Source organism: Fukomys damarensis, unplaced genomic scaffold (assembly GCF_012274545.1).
Source record: "Fukomys damarensis isolate Sample0158 unplaced genomic scaffold, DMR_v1.0_HiC HiC_scaffold_13, whole genome shotgun sequence".
In the NCBI taxonomy this organism is placed as follows: Eukaryota; Metazoa; Chordata; class Mammalia; order Rodentia; family Bathyergidae; genus Fukomys; species Fukomys damarensis.
The window spans coordinates 33,745,648-33,766,251 of record NW_022900925.1 but is presented as its reverse complement, the minus strand read 5'-3'; the positions used below and the strand labels follow the sequence as shown (position 1 = coordinate 33,766,251).

The following is a 20,604-nucleotide window of genomic DNA, read 5'->3' as shown; positions in this document are numbered from 1 at the left end:
GCGGCAGCGGCGCTACCTGTAAGTCCTGCTGGCGGGATGGGAGGGAAGGGAGGCTGCGTGCGGGGGTGCGGGGGTGCGGATTCGGATCTCCAGACCGGTCGGAACCCTGGGCCCGCAGGCCCTGGCGAGCTGGGATGAAGGAGGAGGGTACCAGGGAAGCCCTCCGATTGCAGGGCTTGGACCGAAGTGGAGGCTGGGGACCGGTAGTCACTGGCGAGTGCTGACCAGCCCGAACGTGTCTAGACGCCGCCCTCCACCCTCTAGACCTCTCCGCGGGCGGAAGAGGGGGTCTCAGCAGCCGGAGCCCCTGAGAGCTGAATACCTACCATTAGCCTCTACGCTCTGGGGCTGGGAGTTAGGGAAAATTGCAAGTTAAACACCTAGCTGCCCCCCACCTTGGCCTGGGAAGAGCCGCGAACATTTGCATGTAGCTCCCCTTACACCTCCCTGGCCACGCCCTCTGCTCCGCTCTCCTGAGGGCTGGGGGGCCGGCTGATGGGGAGCCTGGGTTTGGAGCTGCCCAGCGGCTCCCTCAGATTCGCACGAGGAGGCAGTGGAAGGCAGCGGAGGCCTGCTGCGCCCACCTCCAAGCGGTGCCCTCTCCCACCGGACCTCCTCCTGCATTCCGCAGATGCATGTTGGATCCGCAGCTCTGAGTTTGTTTTGGTTTGAAGAAGGGAAATGGTGTTTTTCTCCTTTCTCCTCTTCTCCTTTCCAACAGCTGTGAGGAGGAGAAGGAGCCGAAAGAGCAAGACTTTGGGGAGGGCGGGAGAGACTGCTTAGAGCTGCCTGCCTCCTACCCACCGTGTGCACTCAGGTCCAGAACGACCTGACAGGTTCCAGAGGTTTCCAGTGCAGGCTCAGTGCGCTGGGGTTGGTATCTGGGGAAGAGCCGGCCTGGAGGAGATGAGGCTGCCCCGGAGGGACCTGCCAGGCATCTCCCTTACCTGGCCTCTGACCCGAGGAACCGAAACACATAGGCAGGTAGAGTGCGGAAACCTCTCCCAGCTCTGCCTGGGGCCTGCAGAAACTCTGAGGAAGCCTGCAGTGATCAAAGTCCAACATGCCTGTTCAGTCGTGGCCTCTGCCCTGCTGCCCAGCCCCTGTCCAGTCTGCAACCTGGACTTAGGCTCTGCTCCACCCTGCTCCTGTGAAGGCAGGGCCACCACACCCTTCCTTCCCGGGCTGTCAGCTGTGGTCTGGCCTCAGCTGACGCTCTCTTCTGGAGGCCCTGAGTGACCATGGTGGGTGCATGTTTCTATGACACCAGCCCAGACAACGATGTGTGTGTGTGTGTGTGTGTGTGTGTATGCTGAACTTGCATGATGTAAGGTATCACCTTGAAAAAAAGCTCAGCCTGGTAAGGAAGTATAGAGGTGATTCTGCGGCCCCTCCTCCTCTGCTGTGCCACCTTGAGCAAAGATATTTCCCTTCCTGGGCTGATTTCCTCCCTAGAGCGGTAGGACCTGCATCTACGTGTTCCTTGTTACCTCAGGCTGCCTGGCATTGCAGGAGGGAGAAGAGCTTCCCAAGTGCTGTGGCCAGTGCTGTCCCGGCTCCGTCAGTAACCCCTGAGTCAGGCTCCTCTTGTGTGTGGGGTGGGGGGAGTGTGGCTTCTTTATTTGGTGCTAGTGTGTAAAATGCCCTGTGTGTGTCCACTTCACCAAGGAACGACTGAAGGCTCTCCGGCTGAGCCTAGGAGGTGGTGCCCCTCCTTTGCCAAGAACCCAACCCCAGATGGCCGGGGGTTCTATTTTTCTTCCTATGCAACTGGACGGTTGCAGAGCTGCTGGACCTTCGAGAGACAGGTGGCTTAGATACACCTGCGTCTAGACCAAGTTCTGTGTCTCCTGTTGGGTATCTTCATTCTCACCTAAGGGTGGTTCTACATGTTGGCTCAGTGCCCCACCTTACTGAGTTCAGCCCCCTGGCCCTTTGGGCAGAGCCACCTGGCTTAGGACTTTGCTGCAGCCAGCTGTGGAACCAGATGTGAACAGCTGTCTGCAGAGCTCAAGGGAGCCAGCAAACCGAGCTGTAACCTCATACTCAGTTAGCTTCTGAGTCACTTTGGAAGAGCAGGAAGGTTCCTGGTCCTGGGACAGGGCCTCTCTCTGGGTTTCACAGGTCTTCAGGAGAACAGGGTCTCCTGAAAGTACATGCGAAATCATGTTGTCTGCACATTGTCCCGGGCCCTGGAGGGGAGAGTGTGGCTTCTGTGTTCTCAAGGAAGGATTTGTTCCGGACACGGTCAGGACTCCAGGGTGGACCCTTTTTGCTGTCCATCACCTGCATCTCTGGACTGGGGTTCCCTGCCCACATCCCAGTCCCTGCGCTCCTGTCTCTGGTCTCTGGAAGTGAGGGCCAGGAGCAGGGGAGGAACCAAGCACTTTGGGCTTCTTGGAGAGATGCATGAGGGAGCAAGAGGAGAGAGAGGCACCTTCCTCTGGGAGGTGGCTACTGACCGCCCCCCAGCCTGGCACCCGCTTTGTTTTTCCCTCCTGGAGATTCAGGTGTCCCCGTCTGGCCTGACCTCCTTGGCTGCGGGGATCCCTTTGAGCTCCCCTCCCTCTTTCGCTTGCCTGGAAATGAGGGTGTCTGGGAGGCCTCTGGCGGCGGGCGTGGCTGCAGCTCTGGAAATGAGGTCATGGCTGAAGCTTGGCTTACCTGCTCTGCTCTCCTAAAACATGTTTCCCTGGGCAGGGCTGGTGCCTGGCAGCCTCCGAGGCTCATGCTCGCAGAGATGGTCCAGCAGCTGTGGCTGCAGACCGAGCGCCCTTTTCCTCTGGCTCTCTCCAAGGACCAGACTGGGCCAAGGGGCTTTAAAGTGGGTAGGAGGCAGAGAAGGCCGGAGGGGCTTGGTCAGAGCTTGACAGAGGAGGAGGAGGATGTCCTTTGCAACAGGAGAGATGGAGGTTGGAGGACAGAATGCTCTAAGGGGTCAGATATGGAGAAAAATACCAAAGAGCCCAGGAAGGGGAGAAGATGAGACACAGCCTTGTTCTTGCTGGAGCTTTTTATCCGAGGCTCCACCAAGGCCTCTTTCTCATCCTTCCGTTCTCTTGACCCCCACCCCCACCCCCAGCCTGTTGCTCTGGTTGGAGGGCTGAGTCACCGAGGGAGAGGGGCTGGCTGGGGATCACAAGTGGGAGCACGGAGGATGGCGGGGCTCAGTTTCAGCCGCCAAAGGAGCAGCCTCTGGGGAGGTGGCTAATTTGGGCAGCAGGGCTGTTACAGAGCTGGGATCCAGGAATCCCAGAGCTGCCTCCTGCCATCCTGGGGCTCAGAGTAGGAGGGGAACTCGCAGAGTTGAGGGCTCCAGGAATAAGGCGTGTGGGGTCCAGGGGCCTGAGAGCTAGATCGTGACATACCCCTCTGAATCTTCTCCTTGGAACCATTCACACCTCCTTGATCTGATGAGATCTGGGAAGCTGAATGGTATAGAATGGTATAGACCAAGGCATCTTGTTCCAGGGTGAGCCAGCTTGACGGTCAGCCTCCTGGGCCCCTCTTGTCAGCCTTCTGGGATCCAGCGCCTTCTCACTTAGCTGCTGCATTCACTTCTCGCTGCCCAGTTGGGGTGCTGGGGCAGGGTGAGGAGCTCTTCCACCACTCTAACTCAGAGGGCTCCCCAGAGGCTAGGAGGGGTTTTCCGGCTGGATCCAGATGAAAGGCTGTTGGAAAGCCCTAGGGAGCAATCGTTCCACCGCCCACCTACTTCTTGGGTGGGGGAGGGAGTGGTCCCTGCTCTGCGCTGCCCCCACCCCAGCCCTGCTTGACTCCAAGAGAGGGGAGGTCCCTTCTGGCTCCTGCCTTCTGACTGGCTGGAGATGGGTTTAAGGGTCAGTGTTTGGATTCAAATCTAGACCTGACCCAGCAGTAGGTAGCTACTGGAGATGCTCATTTGCGTGTGATTTACACTTGCATTTGCAGATTGCTAAGCTCCCTCCTATCTTCTGGGTTCTCTGGTCCCCACCTCGCGCCCACCTGGTGTGGCTGGACCTGATCTTCCCTGCACAAGCCTTCCCTCATCCTTGTGCATTGGATCCTGGGCTGGGAGCCAGAGAGCCTTAAAGGGCCTCAGAACTGAGCTAAAAATACCCTTGGGGGGTGCGGGGGGGGCCCTGTGGAATGTCCCAGGAGGGTAGGGCCTGGGATTAGGGCACTGGCCCTCCCCTCCCCCATCTGTGGGCACTCCCTGGCTTTGGGCAAGCAGTGGGAGGGTATAGGTCGTGTGAGGGTCTACTGTGATTCACTCATGTCCAGTTCTGCCCTTTCAGTCCCTCAGGAGGCTATGAGGAAGGGTCCCTCAGCCTCCTTTGGTTGAGGCCAGGGAGGTGGGGGGATTTGGAGATCCTGTTGCTCCTCAGGGTCCTCCTGCCCAACAGACACCTTGGACAGGTCAGGAGTAGCAATGAGGACACTGCTCCAAAAGGCCCCCAGGGTCCGTCCACCCCTTGAAGCCTGCAGGCCTTCATCAAGGTCATTGTAGCTGCCCCTCTCCACCTCCTGCCAATTTTGAGCTCCTAGGGCCGCAAGCCCTCACCCGAGTGACTGCCCTCATCCTCAGGCCGTGAAGTCCCACTTCTGTGCCGTGGCCTCCTCACTGTAGACAGACAGCCGCGGCAGTCTGTCCTTCCCTCTCGGCTCTTGTTTCTCTAACCTGGCAGGGCAGAAATCCCTGGTCCCTGGAGGGCATTGGGTCAGGCAAGGCCAGTCCTGGTAACCCAAGTGCCCACATCAGCCTGGGCTTTGTAGTCAGAAAAACACTTTTGTGGAGGGAACCCATTTCTCCCTCTCATAAGCCTGGGCAGCGGCTGCCACACTTTATAGCTGAGGCACTCTGGGCTCGGATAGGGAAAGGAAACTGCCCAGAGCCAGGTCCCCAGTGCCCAGGCTGAGATGGTCCTTTCCCATGGACACCACTGCCTCCTCTTTCATCTCTCAGGCACGCACAGAGATGGCCAGACAGTGACCTCCCCCGGGCACCTCCCCAGGCCAGACAGAAGGTGACTAACAGAGGTCCCTGCCAGTCCCTGAGGTGCTCAGAGCACAGCTTTGCTGGAGAGCTTGGCCTCAGCTCCCCAGCACGCCTCCCAGGTGAGGTGAGAGGTGCTGACAGGCTCCGCCCCTTTCCCCAGCACCCTGAGGCAGTGCATTCCTGACTCCCAGTGGGGCAGAGGCACCCCGGCCCCAGCATGCCTAGGCCGGGCCCTTCCTACTCTCTGCCACTCTCAGGCTGCAGGTCCCAGGCAGAGGCGCAGGCGTGGTTGTGGGGCCGTTGGCGAGGCTGTTGCTGGGCGCTTCCTTCCTCCTCTGGCAGGAGGCCCGAGTTCTGAGCTCAGGCCTCCTGTTCCTGGGCCCACATGGGGGGGCCTCTCAAGCTTATTGGATTGAGGAAGGGGTCCCCACAGAAAACACTGAGAGGCTAGAGGGAGATGGCGTGGGAGAGCTGGGGTCTCAGATCCCGAGCAGGTGGCCTGTGGTTGGTCAGCGGAGGAATTTGCCTCTTTACATAGATGTCCCAAGGACCTGCGGCACTGAGTCCAAGGACTGCCCAGAGCTTGCATTTCAGGGCATCCCCCTGTGCCTGCTGTGTGTTCCCCCTGTTCTGTCGGCCAGGTTACCAGGTTGCCTGCTATCAGTGTCCTCAAGCATGGATTCTGGGGGCAAAGCAATAACCCCTTCCCGTTCCCACCCTCTGGGAACCAGAGTTCTTGAGGCCACATTGTCCAAAGTGTCAGGTGCCCAGTGCCACCACAGACCTTGTATGCTGTCTCAATGTGGGATGGTGATGTAGATACCATGTGAGTCCCTTAGGGGCCCGGACCTCCTAGATCTTTTTGTTTGGGGGCGGGGCGGGTTGTTGAGACGAGGTCTCTCTATGTACTTCAAGCTAGCCTTGAACTCACTGTGTAGCCCAGGCTGGTCTCATACTTGTGGTGATCCTCCTGCCTCAGCCTCCAAAGTGTTGGGATTACGGGCTTGTACCAGGACCTCCCAGATTTAAAATGGCGTCAAGAGCAAGGACTCAGGTTTCCATTGCTCTACCCCATCCCCTCCTGAGTCCTCACTCCCCCTACCCCTATGCTAGAAATTGTGGCAGGGTCACAGTTCCTTCGGTCTTGCTCTCTTCAGGTCCACCTTCGTCTAGAGGCCATAGCAGTCCTTTGAGGACTGAGCTCTGACCACATCATTCTTTTGCCTAAAATCCCTTCAGATTCTCCCTCCAAACCCCGCCCTTCCCTCGGGTCCCTTCCTGATGTTCTGGACTCATCTGTACCAGAGGCCTAGTCCCTGACTCACCCTGCTTGGTCGTCCTTCCAAGCCCTTGAACACATGCCTTTTCCTGGCACTGGGTCACCTGGGTGATCATTCTCAGATGCAAGGCTCCTGTTCTTCTCACCTCCCTCCAGAACCGGAACTGGAACCAGAACCAGAACCGGAACCAGGTGGATTTGATCCTGCTTTCTTTCCTCTGGGGAGGTCCCTACTGAGTGTGCCTGTTTCCTGGCCCGGGCTTTCCCGGAGGGCATGGCAGGGGCCCGCTCCTGGCTCGGCCCCAGAGTCTGGCACAGAGCGGATGCTCAGGAAATGCAGGTTGAATAGCAAGTTGGCTGGCAGGAGGCTGGGGAAGCCCGAGCCCCCGCCCACCTGCCTCCCCACCCCCAGGCTCCTGGCCGGTGCCCCCCGGGACCTTGCCATGCATGATGGCTACACCAACCGGACCGGTGCTGTGTACCTGTGCCCCCTCTCTGCCCTCAAGAACGACTGTGAGCGGATGGACATCACGGAGAAAAGTGAGGGGCAGGGGCAGGACTTGGAGGTGCAAAGCTTGCTGGCCTGGTTCCTAGTGACTTCCTGCCCAGCTGGGAAGAGAGAGGGAGCCCTGGAGGGGATTGGGGGAGCTCGGTAATGATGGCCTGGAGCACAGGTGTGAGGAAGGCCGCCCTGCTGGGGTGGGGGGCCCAGGGGGAAGTCACCTGCCCCCTGGAGGCTCTGAGCTGGGGCATAGGGGGAGGTGTCCTGGCTCATAACCCCTCCCGTGCCCACAGGTGACCCTAACCGGCACATTATTGAGGACATGTGGCTTGGGGTGACGGTGGCCAGCCAGGGGCCTGCAGGCAGAGTCCTGGTAAGTAGTCACACGCTCAGCCCCGCTTCGCTCCCTCCTTCCTGTCACCAAGAGCTTGGAGGAGAGCAGAGGGCATTCGTGCAGGCCTGTGCCCTGGCCTTTGCAGTGTGCCTTGCACTGGCTGTGTGACTCCGCTGGCCTGTCTGTCCCTTGCTCCCTGCCCCATGGGGAAGGCTTGTGTGTCTGGCACTCTCCCACGGCTGAGCGTGGCCTGGGTCCCGTCTGAATCATCACCCACTTCCTCCCTGCATCCACGGGGTCCTCAGCATTTGTGGGAATGAGCAGGGAATGGAACTCAGAGGAGGAAAGGGCAAAGGGGGCCCCAGGCGGCGGGCGCTGGCCTGGCTCCTTCCTGGGAATCTGGCGGCCGGAAGAGGCACAGCCCTGCTGGCCCTGCTCACCCAGCTCTGCTGTCAGTGGTCACCTCCTGCCTAAGTCTTCTAGTGCCCTGGGGTCTCAGTCTCAATTTCCGAGTCCCTAATAGGCCTCCCCCGTATTGTTTAAATAGTGAAATGTACAAATTTGAAGTTTCTGGGAGTTTTGACACACGTATACCCCTGGGTAAACAACGCCCATGACGTTAGCTGCTCACCCACCCACCCCTATTTTTTTTCTTCTTTTGTAGTGCTGGTGAGACCCAGGACCCAGGATCTTACTCATAATAGGCACTCTACCAATGAGTTACATCCCCAGTCCTTTTCTTAGTAGAAATAGTTTCTAAATTAGCCCACGATGGCTTCAAACTAGCAATCCTCTTGCCTCAGCCTCCAGAACAGGTAAGATTACAGGTATTCTCAATGTCACACGCAGTTAAATAATCTTTCAAAACAAGCATGCTAGTGGCACTCACAAATAGAAGGGGACAGAAAAAGCAAGTCCACAACACTGAGACCTGTTTCTTGGCTTTGCCTGGGGGGGAGCCCAGGCTATTTTAAGACAACCCCCTTTTATTTTTGCAGTACTTGGGATAGGGACCAGGTCTTGTGCACGCTAAGCAAGTACTCACACACTGAGTTACATCTCCATCTTAAAACACCCTTTTTGTTTTGTTTTGTTTTTGTACTGGGGATAGAACTCGGGACCTTGCACTTGGGAGCCAGGCGGCGGCACCACTGAGCTACATCCCTGGCCTTAAAACATCCTAGTTTTGACCACTGCACAGATAAAAATTGATCACTGGGGAGATTCTCCCTGTTGTGAGGCAGAACATCGTCATGCATAAGTGTGCAGGCTTTGGAGCCGGCCAGCTTGGCTTTGACAGTGTCCTCAGTCTCTGTCCAGATGTGAACTCTCAGGCAGGTGCTAACCGATCTGTGCCTCAGAATCTGAAATAGGGCAAAAGGGCCGGGGATTTAGCTCAGTGGTTCCGCCGCCTGCCTCACAAGCGCATGGACCTGAGTTCAACCCCCGGTACCAAAACAAAACAAAAAATAAAATAGGGCAAAGCATTGTCTGTACACCACAGTGTCAGCAAGTTTATATGGGAAGAGCTTGCAGTTGGGCCTGGTATATAATACAAGGTAGGATCCAAAAATATGGCCTATATGTACATTTAAAACACTTATTACAATAGGGCTGGGATTTAGCTCAGTGGCACCGAGCCTGCCTCCTCCCAAGCACAAGGTCCTGAATTTGATCCCTGGGACCAAAAAAAAATTATTTTTATTACCATAAAAGACACATTGCCATTAATCACCTTCCCATCCTGCCCCTTGCACTGAACACACTTATCCCACTGTTGTTGCCGTTTTCTGAAGCAGCTCTGGACATCCTCTTTTGTGTGTGCTTTCAAATTGCACTATTAAAAGAATTTTTTTGCGGGGGGCACTATCACAGCAGCCTTGATGTCCTGAATCCATTGAAAACACTCAGCTTTCATGGTCATTTTGACTTGGTGGGGGCGGAAGTGGCGCCAGTGAATACGTGGTGTTCCCAGTAAGTGGTGAATGAGTGCTGTTCACAGGCTGCCTTTCTGTGGGGGGCCTCCTCTCCCCTCCCCTCCCTTTCTCCAAGATCTCTAAGCCAGACCCACACCTGTGGCTCTCTGAAACTGCTCTTGACCTGCGCAGCAGATTTCTGAATGCTGAAAGCGGGTAAGACCTAAGTGTCACTGTGGGAAGAAAAGCAGCCGGGAGGCCTCCTTCGGCTCCTGTCCCGCAGAGCCAAAGGTGCAGGGACGAAGGGGACAGCTTGCTGCTCTGGGTCCTGCTCCCCACCAAGGCTTTCCGTGTTGGGCTCCCAGGTCTGTGCCCACCGCTACACCGAGGTGCTGTGGTCGGGGTCGGAGGACCAGCGGCGCATGGTGGGCAAGTGCTATGTGCGGGGCAATGACTTGGAGCTGGACCACAGTGACGACTGGCAGACCTACCACAACGACATGTGCAATAGCAACACTGATTACTTGGAGACTGGCATGTGCCAGCTGGGCACCAGCGGTGGCTTCTCCCAGAACACTGTGTACTTCGGCGCCCCTGGTGCTTACAACTGGAAAGGTGGGGACCGGGCAGGGGGTGGGGAGGACTGCGTGAGGGGCAGAGGACCCCCCACCAGGGCCAGTGACCTAGGCCTTCTGCACTAGGGGCAGAGTCAGGATCCTGTGCCAGCACCAACCACCGTGTCCTCCACCGTGTTCAAGCATTTCCCACGTGCCTAGGGCTGTTTTACTCTTAAAACAATTTTTATGAAGCAAAGAGTGTTGAAAGAGCTCACTTGACAGCATAGAAAACTCAGGCTTAGAGAAGTAGATTGCCCACGGTTAACACAGCAAGGTATGAAACACAGATGGGAACGCAGGCCCATCTGACTTCAGCCTTGCCACTAAAAAGTTTGATTTTATCTTGGCTCTTTTGAGACAGGAACTCGCTTTGCAGTCCAGGCTGGCCTTGAACTCACAGCGATCCTCCTGCCTCAGCCCCACCGAGTGTTAGGATTACAGGCATGCGCCACCATGCCTGGCAAAAAGTTTATGTATTTAAAACATGCTCCTGATACGGCTCCTAAATGGTACAGTAGGATTTGGTAAAATGAACAGAAGTGCTCCTCCCCTCCCCTTCATCTCCCTCACCCCGTTTTCCAATTTTAATAGTCTCTTGTGAGCCAGGAGTGGTGGCACACACATAATCTTAGCTACTCGGGAGGCTGAGACAGGAGGATTGCAAGTTCTAAGCAAGCCTGGCCAATTTAATAAGTCTGTCTCAAAATAAAGTAAAAGGGCTGGGGAGGTAGCTCAATGGTGGATTGCTTGCTTAGCATGTGTGAGGTCCCAGATTTGATCCCCAGTAGCACACACACACACACACACACACACACACACACACACCCCCACACACAGGTGCGCGCGCGCGCATCTTGTGAATCCTAGACTATTTGATATATATGGGTACCCAAGCCAGACATTTGGGTACACGATCTTAAAAAAAACAAAACATATTGCCAACAGAATCATTTTGCTACTTTCTCTTCATTTATCCAAAGTCATGGGCATTTTTCATATTAACATGCACAGGAGCAACCTTTCGGGCACTGAGGAGTATTTGCTGGTGTTATGCCCCCTGCCACACGCAGTCCTGCAGGCATCTGATAGCTCACTGCCCCTGCCTCCTTGTCTGTCTGACAGAGGCCCCATAGTCACAGCTCTGGGCTGCAGGAAGGCAGAGGCACTGTCCTGTCCCTGCTTCTGCCTCCCTTGGTCCTTTAGAACCTTGGCAGGCTGCGTGCATGGGAGCAGGGATGGGGTCACGTTAGTGTAGGGGTGGGAAGTGTCACCTAGAACCTAATACCCAGGAGCCGGGAGGATGGCACGGGAGGGCAGCCTCACCTCTACAGCTAGCTTCCGTGGCATCATGAGCACAAGTTTCCTGCCCTGAAGCCTCAGTTTTCTCATCTGCAAGATGGGCATTGTCATTCTGTCTCAAAATGCTTCCAAATGAGAGGCATTGTTATCATTATGGGGGGTCAATATGGTGGCAACTGATACTCCCCTATTCTTTCCCAAATCCGTGCGCAGGAAACACATACATGATTCAGCGGAAGGACTGGGATTTATCTGAGTACAGTTATAAGGAACCGGAGGACGAAGGAAATCTCTATATTGGTGAGTCCAGTGCTGGCGCTCCCTGGGTGACAGGAGGAGGAGGAGGCAGCTCAGTCCCTAGCAGCCTGTGCCCGGTGGAGGAGTGAGGCTAGGGTGCAGGTGTGGCATTTGATTCAGTGACAGGCACATAGCGGGCACTTCCTGTATGCCAGGCCCTGCTCTGAGCTCCCAAATGCGAAGCCGCTGCTCTCGGCGGTCTCTCGGTGGTGTTCTCGGTCCCATGTGCAGGCAGGACGGCGGGGTGGGCTGGGAAGGGGCAGGGGCAGGGCCACCGGGTCTTGATGGAACCCTGTGCCTCCTGCAGGGTACTCGGTGCAGCTAGGCAGAGCCGTCCTGCACCCCTCAGACGTCACTATTGTGACGGGAGCCCCGCGGCACCGACACACGGGCGCCGTCTTCCTGTTGAGCCAAGAGGCGGGCGGAGACCTGCGGAAGAGGCAGGTGCTGGTGGGCACGCAGGTGGGCGCTTACTTTGGCAGCGCCATTGCCCTGGCAGACCTGAACAATGATGGGTAAGACTCCAGGGCATCCTCTGGGGTCCAGGGAAGAGGAGGGGGCGCGTGGACAAGGTCGGGAGGAGGAAGCTTTGCAGTCCTGCTGTTTGCGGGGCTTTGCTGTTTCTGGGGGTCTGCGTGTCTTACACGTGACCCCCGCATGTGCCTGTCTGTGCCACCTTTCCTATGGCTGCGGTGCACATGGACTGTTTGGCTGTCATTTTTGCTTGCATGGCTTTCCTATGACAAATGTCTTCTATTTGGTGGCCTTTCTGTGTTCTCCCCGTGGCCTGTGGCTGTGTACTCTGCGCAGTCGTGCCTGTGAAATGAGAGCTGTGGCCGGCCTCACACTGCCCTCCCCTCCTCTGCTTGCAGGTGGCAGGACCTCCTGGTGGGTGCTCCTTACTACTTCGAGAGGAAAGAGGAGGTAGGGGGTGCCGTCTACGTCTTCATGAACCAGGCAGGCACCTCCTTCCCTGCTGAACCCTCCCTCCTCCTCCATGGCCCCAGTCGCTCCGCCTTCGGCTTCTCTGTGGCCAGCATTGGTGACATCAACCAGGATGGATTCCAGGGTAGGCGCCAGCACCCCTCCCCTGCTGGCTGAGCGCCAGCTGCGTACCAGGGAGGACAGATCCCACACAGGCCCGGGACAGGGCCCAGGTCTGGTTGGCTCAGAGTAGCTCTAGAGAGGAGAGGGGACAGGCGAGCTGGGGGACGTCTTGGTGGGTGGACCAGTGGCTGAGCGTGCACAGTGGAGAGGAAAAGGAAGGGGTACGACACACGTGCAGAATGCACCGAGATCTAGCTAGCGAGGTGGTGTCCATCAGGGACAGCTGGGGGTGGCGTGGGGTGAAGGTGGGGAGCTGAAAGCCAGGCACAGAGCTGGGGTTTCTGTTTGGGTGACAGGACAGGGGTAGTAACAGGCAACCAGAGGAAGTGTGGGAGCAGGGATGTGATGTGACAGCATGATACCTTAAAAAGATATCTCTGGAGGAAGAGGTGCAGGATACGGGAGAGGCAGGGGGAGGTACCAAGGTGTGAAGAATGTGATATATATCGCCCTGGGCGTGCAGCGTACATCCGTGAACGCAGAGCTCTGGGAGGCTGAGGCAGGAGGTTTGCTAGTTGGAGCCCAACCTGGGCAATTTAGCAACTTAGTGAGATCCTATCTCAAAATAAAACCTAAGAAACTGGGGATTCGCTCGGTCTGAAGGCCCAGGGTTCAATCTTCAGTACCACAATGAATGAGTGAGTGAGGTGAGGTGAGGTGTAGGATGATAAGGGCGGGAACGAGGTGGAGTCCTGAATAGCAAGGTCCTCACCAGTGCTCTGCAGGACCTGGAGGCCAGTCTCGGCTGAGGGGCCATGAGAGGGGCCGGTGAGGGCCTGGGCCTAGCTGCTGTGGGAGTGCTTGGTTTCTCCGCAACTTGCTTTTCTGCCAACCTGTTCCCCAGGACATAGCTGAGAACCAAGAGGAAGCAGGAACCTCAGTAGAGGCAAAATGGTGCCAGGACGTTCCGCCCACAGAGCCCACGTGCTCCCTCTGGTTTCTGCTTAGGACCACAGACTTGGCCCAGCTTCGGGGTTCCAGGCCTTATCAGACCAAATGCAACAAGAAATGTTTAAGTAATGTTTAAGAGGATCATAAAATGGTTTGGGTTTCTCACGGCAACAATAGAAATCAAGTCCACTCCGTTCAAGATTAAAATCTCAGCCCCAGCATTAGGCAGACATGCGCTCCGACATCCTCCTGTCTACTCCTCCGTGCTGTGACTCTGGGTTTTCTGAGCCTGCTTCCTCATCTGTATACCAGGGACAAGAGTACCTACCCCACAGCACTCTCGGGAGCGTTAAGAGAGCCTATAATCCTATAATCCCAGCACTTGGAAGGCTGAGGCAGAAGGATTGGTGCGAGTTTGAGGCCAGCCTGGGCTACAGAGTGAGTTCAAGGCTGGTCTGGACTCTACCTCAAAAAGCTGGTGCGCTTGAGTGGGGGGACGAGTGCTTTAATCAAAGGTGGTTGCCAGTGCTTCCTTTTCGGACCCTGCTGGTAAACGTCGTTAGAAGAACTGGGGTGTCCAGAGAGGAGATGAGTAGGGACGTGGAAAAGGAGTGATCAGGGACTGGGGTGTAGTTCGGCTGCGGCATTGATTTGCTGTGTGACTTTGGGGAAGTCACTTCCCCTCCCGTTTCCCACCTGTAAAAGGAGCCAGGTGGCCTCCATGGTCTCTGTTTTAACCCCGAGCCTGCTGCTCAGAGCACCGCCTGCGGGCTGAGGTCAGGGCACGCTGGGTCTTGGGGCTTGCAGCACAGGGTTAGGAAGATGGCCGGCCTGACTCCCTGAGTGACCCTGCCCTCCTCCTCCTCCCCAGACATTGCTGTGGGTGCCCCGTTCGAGGGCCTGGGCAAAGTGTACATCTACCACAGCAGTTCCGGCGGGCTCCTCAGACAGCCCCAGCAGGTATGGGTGGACGGGGACGCGGCTGCTGCCCCTGCCAGCTGAGGTGGGCCTTCCTTCCTTTGCCCATTCCCCTGGGCCCTGCTCCCGATAGTCTACCCCAGGGTCTGTCTCCACCGTGTCCCCCTGTCCCCAGATAATCAGCGGAGAGAAGCTGGAACTGACTGGCTTGGCCACCTTCGGCTACTCTCTGAGTGGGCAGATGGATGTGGATGACAACCTTTACCCAGACCTGCTGGTAGGGAGCCTGTCGGACCACATCGTGCTGCTGCGGTGAGCCAGGGGGACACTGGACGGGAGCCTGTCCCTCCGTCCCTCTCTGTATAGAGTCCCGTCTCTCTGTCCTCTGCGCCAGGTCCAGGGAAGCCTTCAGTCCAGGAGGCACTGATATCTGCCTGGTTCTTTTGTCTCTGCAGGGCCCGGCCCATCATCAACATCCTCCACAGGACCTTGGTGGCCAAGCCAGCTGTCCTGGACCCCACGCATTGCACGGCCACCTCCTGGTGAGACTGTCAGCCCCTGCTCTGCCCGCCCGCTCCTCCTGGTTGAACAGGCTGGAAGGGGAACCAGCTCCATGCCCTTCCTCTGGCCACCCCTGATGCCCCACCTTTAGAACTTCTATTCTGGGGCCGGTCCTGGCCACCTCACTGGAAAATAAAGCTTTCTTGCAAGAGACTATGGGTGAATGGGGACAACAGAGTCCAGTGGTTAGGAATGAGAGCTCTGGCCTGCCTGGCTCAAGCCCCAACATTGTAGAGCCAGAGAGGGTACTGTGGGGTGCATGGTCCCAGAGGAAGAAGGAAGAGGCGTGCACTTAGGTGGATGGATGTGAGGAAGGAAAGAGAGCCACCGTGGGCAATTATTAATCTCCCGTGCCTCAGACCTCTTTCCTGTAAGAGTTATTACCCATTTCGCAGGGTTGGTGATAATTAAATGAGGTAATGTGTAAAATGTTCCTAGTACGGCCCTTGGTATGCCTGAAGTGCTCAAAAAATTTTAGTTGCTAAGAAAGTGATGACAGTGATGGCAGTGGGCCCAAGGTCTTTACGTGAACGACCCTGGTGAAGGCGCAGGGAAACAGGTCAGGGAAGCAGGGGTAGGTGGTGAAAGGAGGTGTGGACCGGAGATCCCAAGGCCTGGGTTCGAAACTGGACTGGGCCACCAACTGCTTGCTGACTTCAGACAAGCCCTTCTGCTCTCTGGGCCTCAGTTTCCCCACTGGTGACCTCTAGCTTTGCTTTCTGTAGCTCTGTTTGGAATGAGAAGGAAGGGGCCAGGGAGAGCTCAGATCAGCTCTGCGGACACCCCCGTTTCCTCTTTCTTGTCCCCAGAAAGGCCCTAGGTTCCCTTTCCCTCTTACAGGAGCCAATTAGGGCCCAGTCCCCGTGTCCCACTGTGACCAGGTCCTCCTGTCCATCCCCCAACAGTGTGCAGGTGGAGCTGTGCTTTGCTTACAACCAGAGCGCTGGAAACCCTAACTACAGGCGCAACATCAGTGAGTGCTGGGTGCTGGCGCGGGCGCGGGTGTGCCTGCTTCCCTGGCGCCTGCTCACCGCCCTGTCCGCCTGCAGCCCTGGCCTACACTCTGGAAGCCGACCGGGACCGCCGCCCACCCCGGCTCCGCTTTGCCCGCAGCCAGTCGGCCGTCCTCCACGGCTTCTTCTCCATGCCCGAGACGCGCTGCCAGACGCTGGACCTGCTCCTGATGGTGAGGGGCTCCGGGATCCCCCCAACCAGGTCGGGGGCGAGGGACAAGGGACTCCCCAGAGACAGGCTGGAACCCCGTAGGTCCCATGGGTGAGGAAGAGGAGGTACGGGTCACACACCCGGCATATGTAGCAGGGGAAAGATAAGGCCCTGAGAAAGTGAGGAGCTCACCTCAAGGGGAGACGTCCCTGACTGGGGCCTCAGAGAAGGGGAGGGGAGAAGTCACCCTGGGGGCCCAGCCCTCCCCCGACCCGCACACACCTCATGGAGGAGGAGCACCATGCCCTCTCTGGCTGGGGTGGAATTCAAGGCCGTAGGAAGACTCAATTTGCGGTCATTCCAGAGGGGTTCAGCCTAACGGGGTTGGGGGTCGTCAGCTGCTCGGCAGGACTCGGGGTGTGAAGATTTAACCCCGGGGAGGGTGGTGCAGGGCCTGGCTCAGCTGGCCTTCGTCCCCCAGGATAACCTTCGCGACAAACTGCGCCCCATCGTCATCTCCATGAACTACTCTTTACCTCTGCGGATGCCTGAGCGCCCTCGGCTGGGGCTGCGGTCCCTGGACGCCTACCCGGTCCTCAACCAAGCGCAAGCCATGGAGAACCACACGGAGGTGAGCCATCCAGGGCCAGGAGGGCTTCGGGCTGAGAGGCTGCTGTCGGGATGCGGCCCCTCATGTCTCCGACTCCCCAGGTCCAGTTCCAGAAGGAGTGCGGGCCGGACAACAAGTGTGACAGCAATTTGAAGATGCGGGCGGCCTTTGTGTCCGAGCAGCTGCAGCCGATGAGCAGGTGGACACTACGCTGCGTGGCACTGATTGGCCAAAGGCGTGGCGGGGTCCCATTGGCTAACACGACTTGGGGGCTGGATCTCACCCGTCAGAGAAGGGCCTTATTGGTCAATAGGACTTGGGGGTGGGCACTCGTGGGTGGGTGGAGCTTTCTCCTGGTGAGACAGGGAGGTAGGGCCCTGCTGTCAAGAGAAGACACCCAGCCTGGTGGAGCTTCAGCATACCCTAGGGATGGGCCTTTTAACTCAGTCCAGGGCTCCTCCCTCAGGCTCCAGTACAGCAGAGACTTCCGGAAATTGCTCCTGAGCATCAACGTGACCAACACCCCGAGCCTGGAGCGGGCTGGGGAAGATGCCCACGAGGCGCTGCTCACCCTGGAGGTGCCACCCGCCCTGCTGCTGTCCTCTGTGCGCCCTGTAAGTGCACGCCAGCCAGGCTAAACCCAAGCAGAGATCCTCGCCGATTTGCATACCATATGCATGTCATTTGCATGCACAGTGTTTTGCTGTGCACCAGCCTCCTCGAGCCTGCAGTGTTTCCCTGCTTGGGGGATCTGGTTCTCTGGCCTCTGGGGTTTCTGGAAAGAAGCCCACGAGCCTGACACTCAACTTCCTTATCTTCCTCAGCCTGGAGCCTGCCAAGCTAATGAGACCATCCTGTGCGAACTGGGTAACCCCTTCAAGCGGAACCAGAGGGTGAGCCCTGGGCCCCGGGGCTGCTCTTTTGCCTCCCAGGCTGCCTTAAAGCCAGGGTCATGGGGGTGGGGAAGCTCAGGCGGTTTCAGTCTTTTACTCAAGGGTCTTGCGAAAGTAGCAGAGATCTGGAAAATAGCAGGGCTGTCACCCAAGGGAGTGGGGAAGGAGACGGGATCAATGAGGTGAAGACCCCTCCCCTGGAATGGGGGCAAGAGGACACCAGGGAGCCGCCTCCCTCGCTGAGTGTTGGCCCTTCTCTTCCGCGTGTTGTCACCCTGTGGGTCCCCAAATGCCCCCTCTGCTTCCCTGACCCTGGCGGCAGATGGAGCTGCTCATCGCCTTTGAGGTCAGCGGGGTGACGCTGCACACAAGGGACATTCAGGTGCAGCTGCAGCTCTCCACGTGAGTGACCCGGTGAAGCCGGGCTGGCTGGGGCAGAGATGGTGGCCTCGGTCTCCTTCTGACCCCTGCGTTCTCTCTCCAGGTCGAGTCACCAGGACGGCCTGCGGCCCGTGACCCTGACGCTGCTGGTGGACTACACGCTCCAGGCCTCGCTCAGCATGTGGGTGCTGCTCTGCTCCCCACCCTGCCCCCCGCCTGCTGTGCCTGAGCCAGGGCCTCCCTGTCCCCAGGTGTCTCCCCCGGCCCCCACTTCCTCTGGGTCACCCTTTCCTTTAACACCATTAATGCTGTTGTCCTAATGGAGCAGGAAGGGGAGGAGGATTCAGGAACACTGGGGCTAACATGTTGGTCCTTGCCCTTGTTTTTGTTTTGTTTTTTGTTTTTTTTTTTTTGGTTTGTTTTGTGTTTTTTTGGAGGTAGAACCCAGAGTATTTTTGTGTATGTTCGGCAAGTACTCTACCACTGAGCTACCTTCACAGTCCTTTTCCTTAAGTTGCCCAGGATGGCTTCAGACTTGCATTCCTCCTGCCTCAGCCTCCTAAGTAGCTGGGATTATAGGTGTGCACCACTGCACCACACTTCAGCCATTTCTTGAACACTCGTACTAAGGAAAAAAATATTTCTATCTTCTATACTTTAATGTAATATAAATGTTTTATTTGAAGTTGAGTAATTATTTGTATTATATAAATATAATTTTGGGGCAAGAATTAGTTCAAAGGGGTCAGAGGTTATCTGCTAAGGATTCTGTGTACATCATCTCTGACTTGTCACAACTGCCCTGTGTTGGACTATTATAAACTCCACCTTACCTGTGAGGGGACAGCCTCAGGGAAGATGACTTACTGAGGCCATCGGTGATTGACAGAGCTGGGATTTATACCCGGATCTGCCTGACCTCAGAGGAGCTGTGGGTAATCAGTCTTGGTGCCTACCGCCTCTGCCAGGGCCTCAGCTCCCTGCCCCCCACGACTCAAACATTTTTCTTACGCCTAGGGTGAATTACCGGCTGCAAAGCTTCTTCAGTGGGACCGTGATGGGTGAGTCGGGCATGAAAACTGTGGAGGACGTGGGAAGCCCACTCAAATATGAATTTCAGGTAAGGGCACCTCTGGGGTTCTGGCTGGGGACCTCTGGGAAAGGAGTTGGGGTTCGTTCTGGATCTGCGGTCTGAGGGTGGAAGGTAATTTTTCAGAAGACAATAACCATAACACCTCTGTGCTCACAGGTGAGCCCTGTGGGGGAGGGGCTGGCAGCCCTGGGAACGCTGGTCCTAGGTCTGGAATGGCCCTATGAAGTCGCCAATGGCAAGTGGCTGCTGTACCCCACGGAGATCACCATCCATGCCAATGGGTCCTGGCCCTGCCAGCCTCCTGGAGACCTGGTCAACCCTCTCAACCTCACTCTCTCTGTAAGCTCACCATCGGGATGCTTCATTTGCATCTCATTTGCATCTCATTTGCATGCCACGAGGCAGATGTTTTTCCCTGTCCTTGTGCCCTTTGGGAGGCTGACTTTCCCGCTGCCCTTTCCCCGCTTCTGCTCCTGCTTCCAGTTCTTTCTCTGCCTTCTCAGCAAATCTCCTCCTTCAGGACCCCAAGAACAGGCCACAGCGCAGGCGGAGAGAGCTAGACCCTGGGGGAGAACAGGGGCCCCCTCCCGTCACTCTGGCTGCTGCCAAGAAAGCCAAATCTGAGACCGCGCTGGTGAGTGGCCGGGGTGGGGGGAGGACTGCAGTGTTAGCACCACCATTGCAAGGTGCAGGGCACCCAAGAGCACACGGAGGAAGGGAGCTGGAGACTCAGGCTGATGACATGGGCCTCGCCCTCAGAAGCCTTCAGACTGGGGGAGTCTCATCTCCTGCCCTCAGCACCCCACTTCCATGGGGGAGCCCCCAACAGTGGACCAAAGCGGGGGATGGGATGCTGGCCGTGCTCCAAGGAGGCCCGACCTGTTGGGGGCCATCCGGCGCTCACAGGGCTGGAAAGCTGAGCTGGGTGACCCTGCTGGAGGAAGAGGGACGGGCCTGGCTGGGTGGAGAGGTAGAGGGTGTCCTGGGGAGAGGATTGGAGGGGGAGTTGGGGACCTTGTTCACAGGCCAGGGACTAGGTTTCATGGCATCCATGTTCCTGGCATCACGTGGCCTTGGCCCAAAGAGTGTGCCTTGAACATGTCTTAGGGGATGTGTGTGGGTGACAAGAGTGAAGTCAGGCCCTTTGGGTCACCCAGGGGTGGGACAAAGTCCAAGACCGATGAAGGGTAAGGAGCACAGCATGAAGAATTTGGAGACCCAGACTGGCTCCTGTCTTGTGTTCCCTGCCCACCTCAGAACTGTGCCACTGGCCGTGCCCGCTGTGTATGGCTGGAGTGCCCCCTTCCTGATGCCACCTTCACCACCAGCGTGACCGTGAGGGCTCGCGTGTGGAACAGCACATTCATCGAGGTGGGTGCCGGGAGCCGGAGGGGAAGCACGGAGACAGGAGGGTCCTGTGCCTCCGCGCCAGCCCCTCGTGACACCTGGCCCAGACTTCTCCTGTGTCTAGATTACAAATCTCTCCAGCTCCACGGGCCGTATGGTTTCTAGGGTATTGGCTCCGCCCTGCCATTGTAGCGAAAGTTGCCCTGGATGAATGGGCTTGGCTGTGTGCTGAGAAATACTTTCTATAGACAGTAGCCCATGGCCTAGCCCAGACTGGGACTGTCAGGGACTGCTGTGCCCTCTGGCACAGGACCTGCTGCTTGAGGGAATGAGTGAGTGATTGATGTGTGTGTGTGTGTGTGTGTGTGTGTGTGTGTGTGTGTGTGTGTGGGAGAGCTCGGGCGGCCCCCTCCTTCG

General features: G+C 57.2%; 1 protein-coding gene across 1 annotated transcript in view; it reads left to right on the top strand.

The window, feature by feature from the left end:
- Window position 1: 1 nt before the first annotated feature.
- Window positions 2-20,604, top strand: part of Itga3 (integrin subunit alpha 3) — a gene marked incomplete at its 5' end in the record, with an annotated part of 26,986 nt that continues 6,383 nt past the window's right edge. Inside the window, 22 exons of the mRNA XM_010620324.3 lie at window positions 2-18; window positions 6,670-6,797; window positions 7,053-7,132; window positions 9,375-9,624; window positions 11,139-11,225; window positions 11,530-11,737; window positions 12,095-12,291; window positions 14,092-14,180; window positions 14,314-14,450; window positions 14,594-14,680; window positions 15,605-15,672; window positions 15,749-15,885; window positions 16,345-16,494; window positions 16,575-16,672; window positions 16,940-17,087; window positions 17,298-17,366; window positions 17,689-17,768; window positions 17,851-17,928; window positions 18,765-18,867; window positions 18,997-19,179; window positions 19,361-19,474; window positions 20,098-20,211. Coding sequence (XP_010618626.1) covers window positions 2-18; window positions 6,670-6,797; window positions 7,053-7,132; window positions 9,375-9,624; window positions 11,139-11,225; window positions 11,530-11,737; window positions 12,095-12,291; window positions 14,092-14,180; window positions 14,314-14,450; window positions 14,594-14,680; window positions 15,605-15,672; window positions 15,749-15,885; window positions 16,345-16,494; window positions 16,575-16,672; window positions 16,940-17,087; window positions 17,298-17,366; window positions 17,689-17,768; window positions 17,851-17,928; window positions 18,765-18,867; window positions 18,997-19,179; window positions 19,361-19,474; window positions 20,098-20,211 — 2,622 coding nt within the window. The remainder of the gene's footprint in view (window positions 19-6,669; window positions 6,798-7,052; window positions 7,133-9,374; window positions 9,625-11,138; window positions 11,226-11,529; window positions 11,738-12,094; window positions 12,292-14,091; window positions 14,181-14,313; window positions 14,451-14,593; window positions 14,681-15,604; window positions 15,673-15,748; window positions 15,886-16,344; window positions 16,495-16,574; window positions 16,673-16,939; window positions 17,088-17,297; window positions 17,367-17,688; window positions 17,769-17,850; window positions 17,929-18,764; window positions 18,868-18,996; window positions 19,180-19,360; window positions 19,475-20,097; window positions 20,212-20,604) is intronic.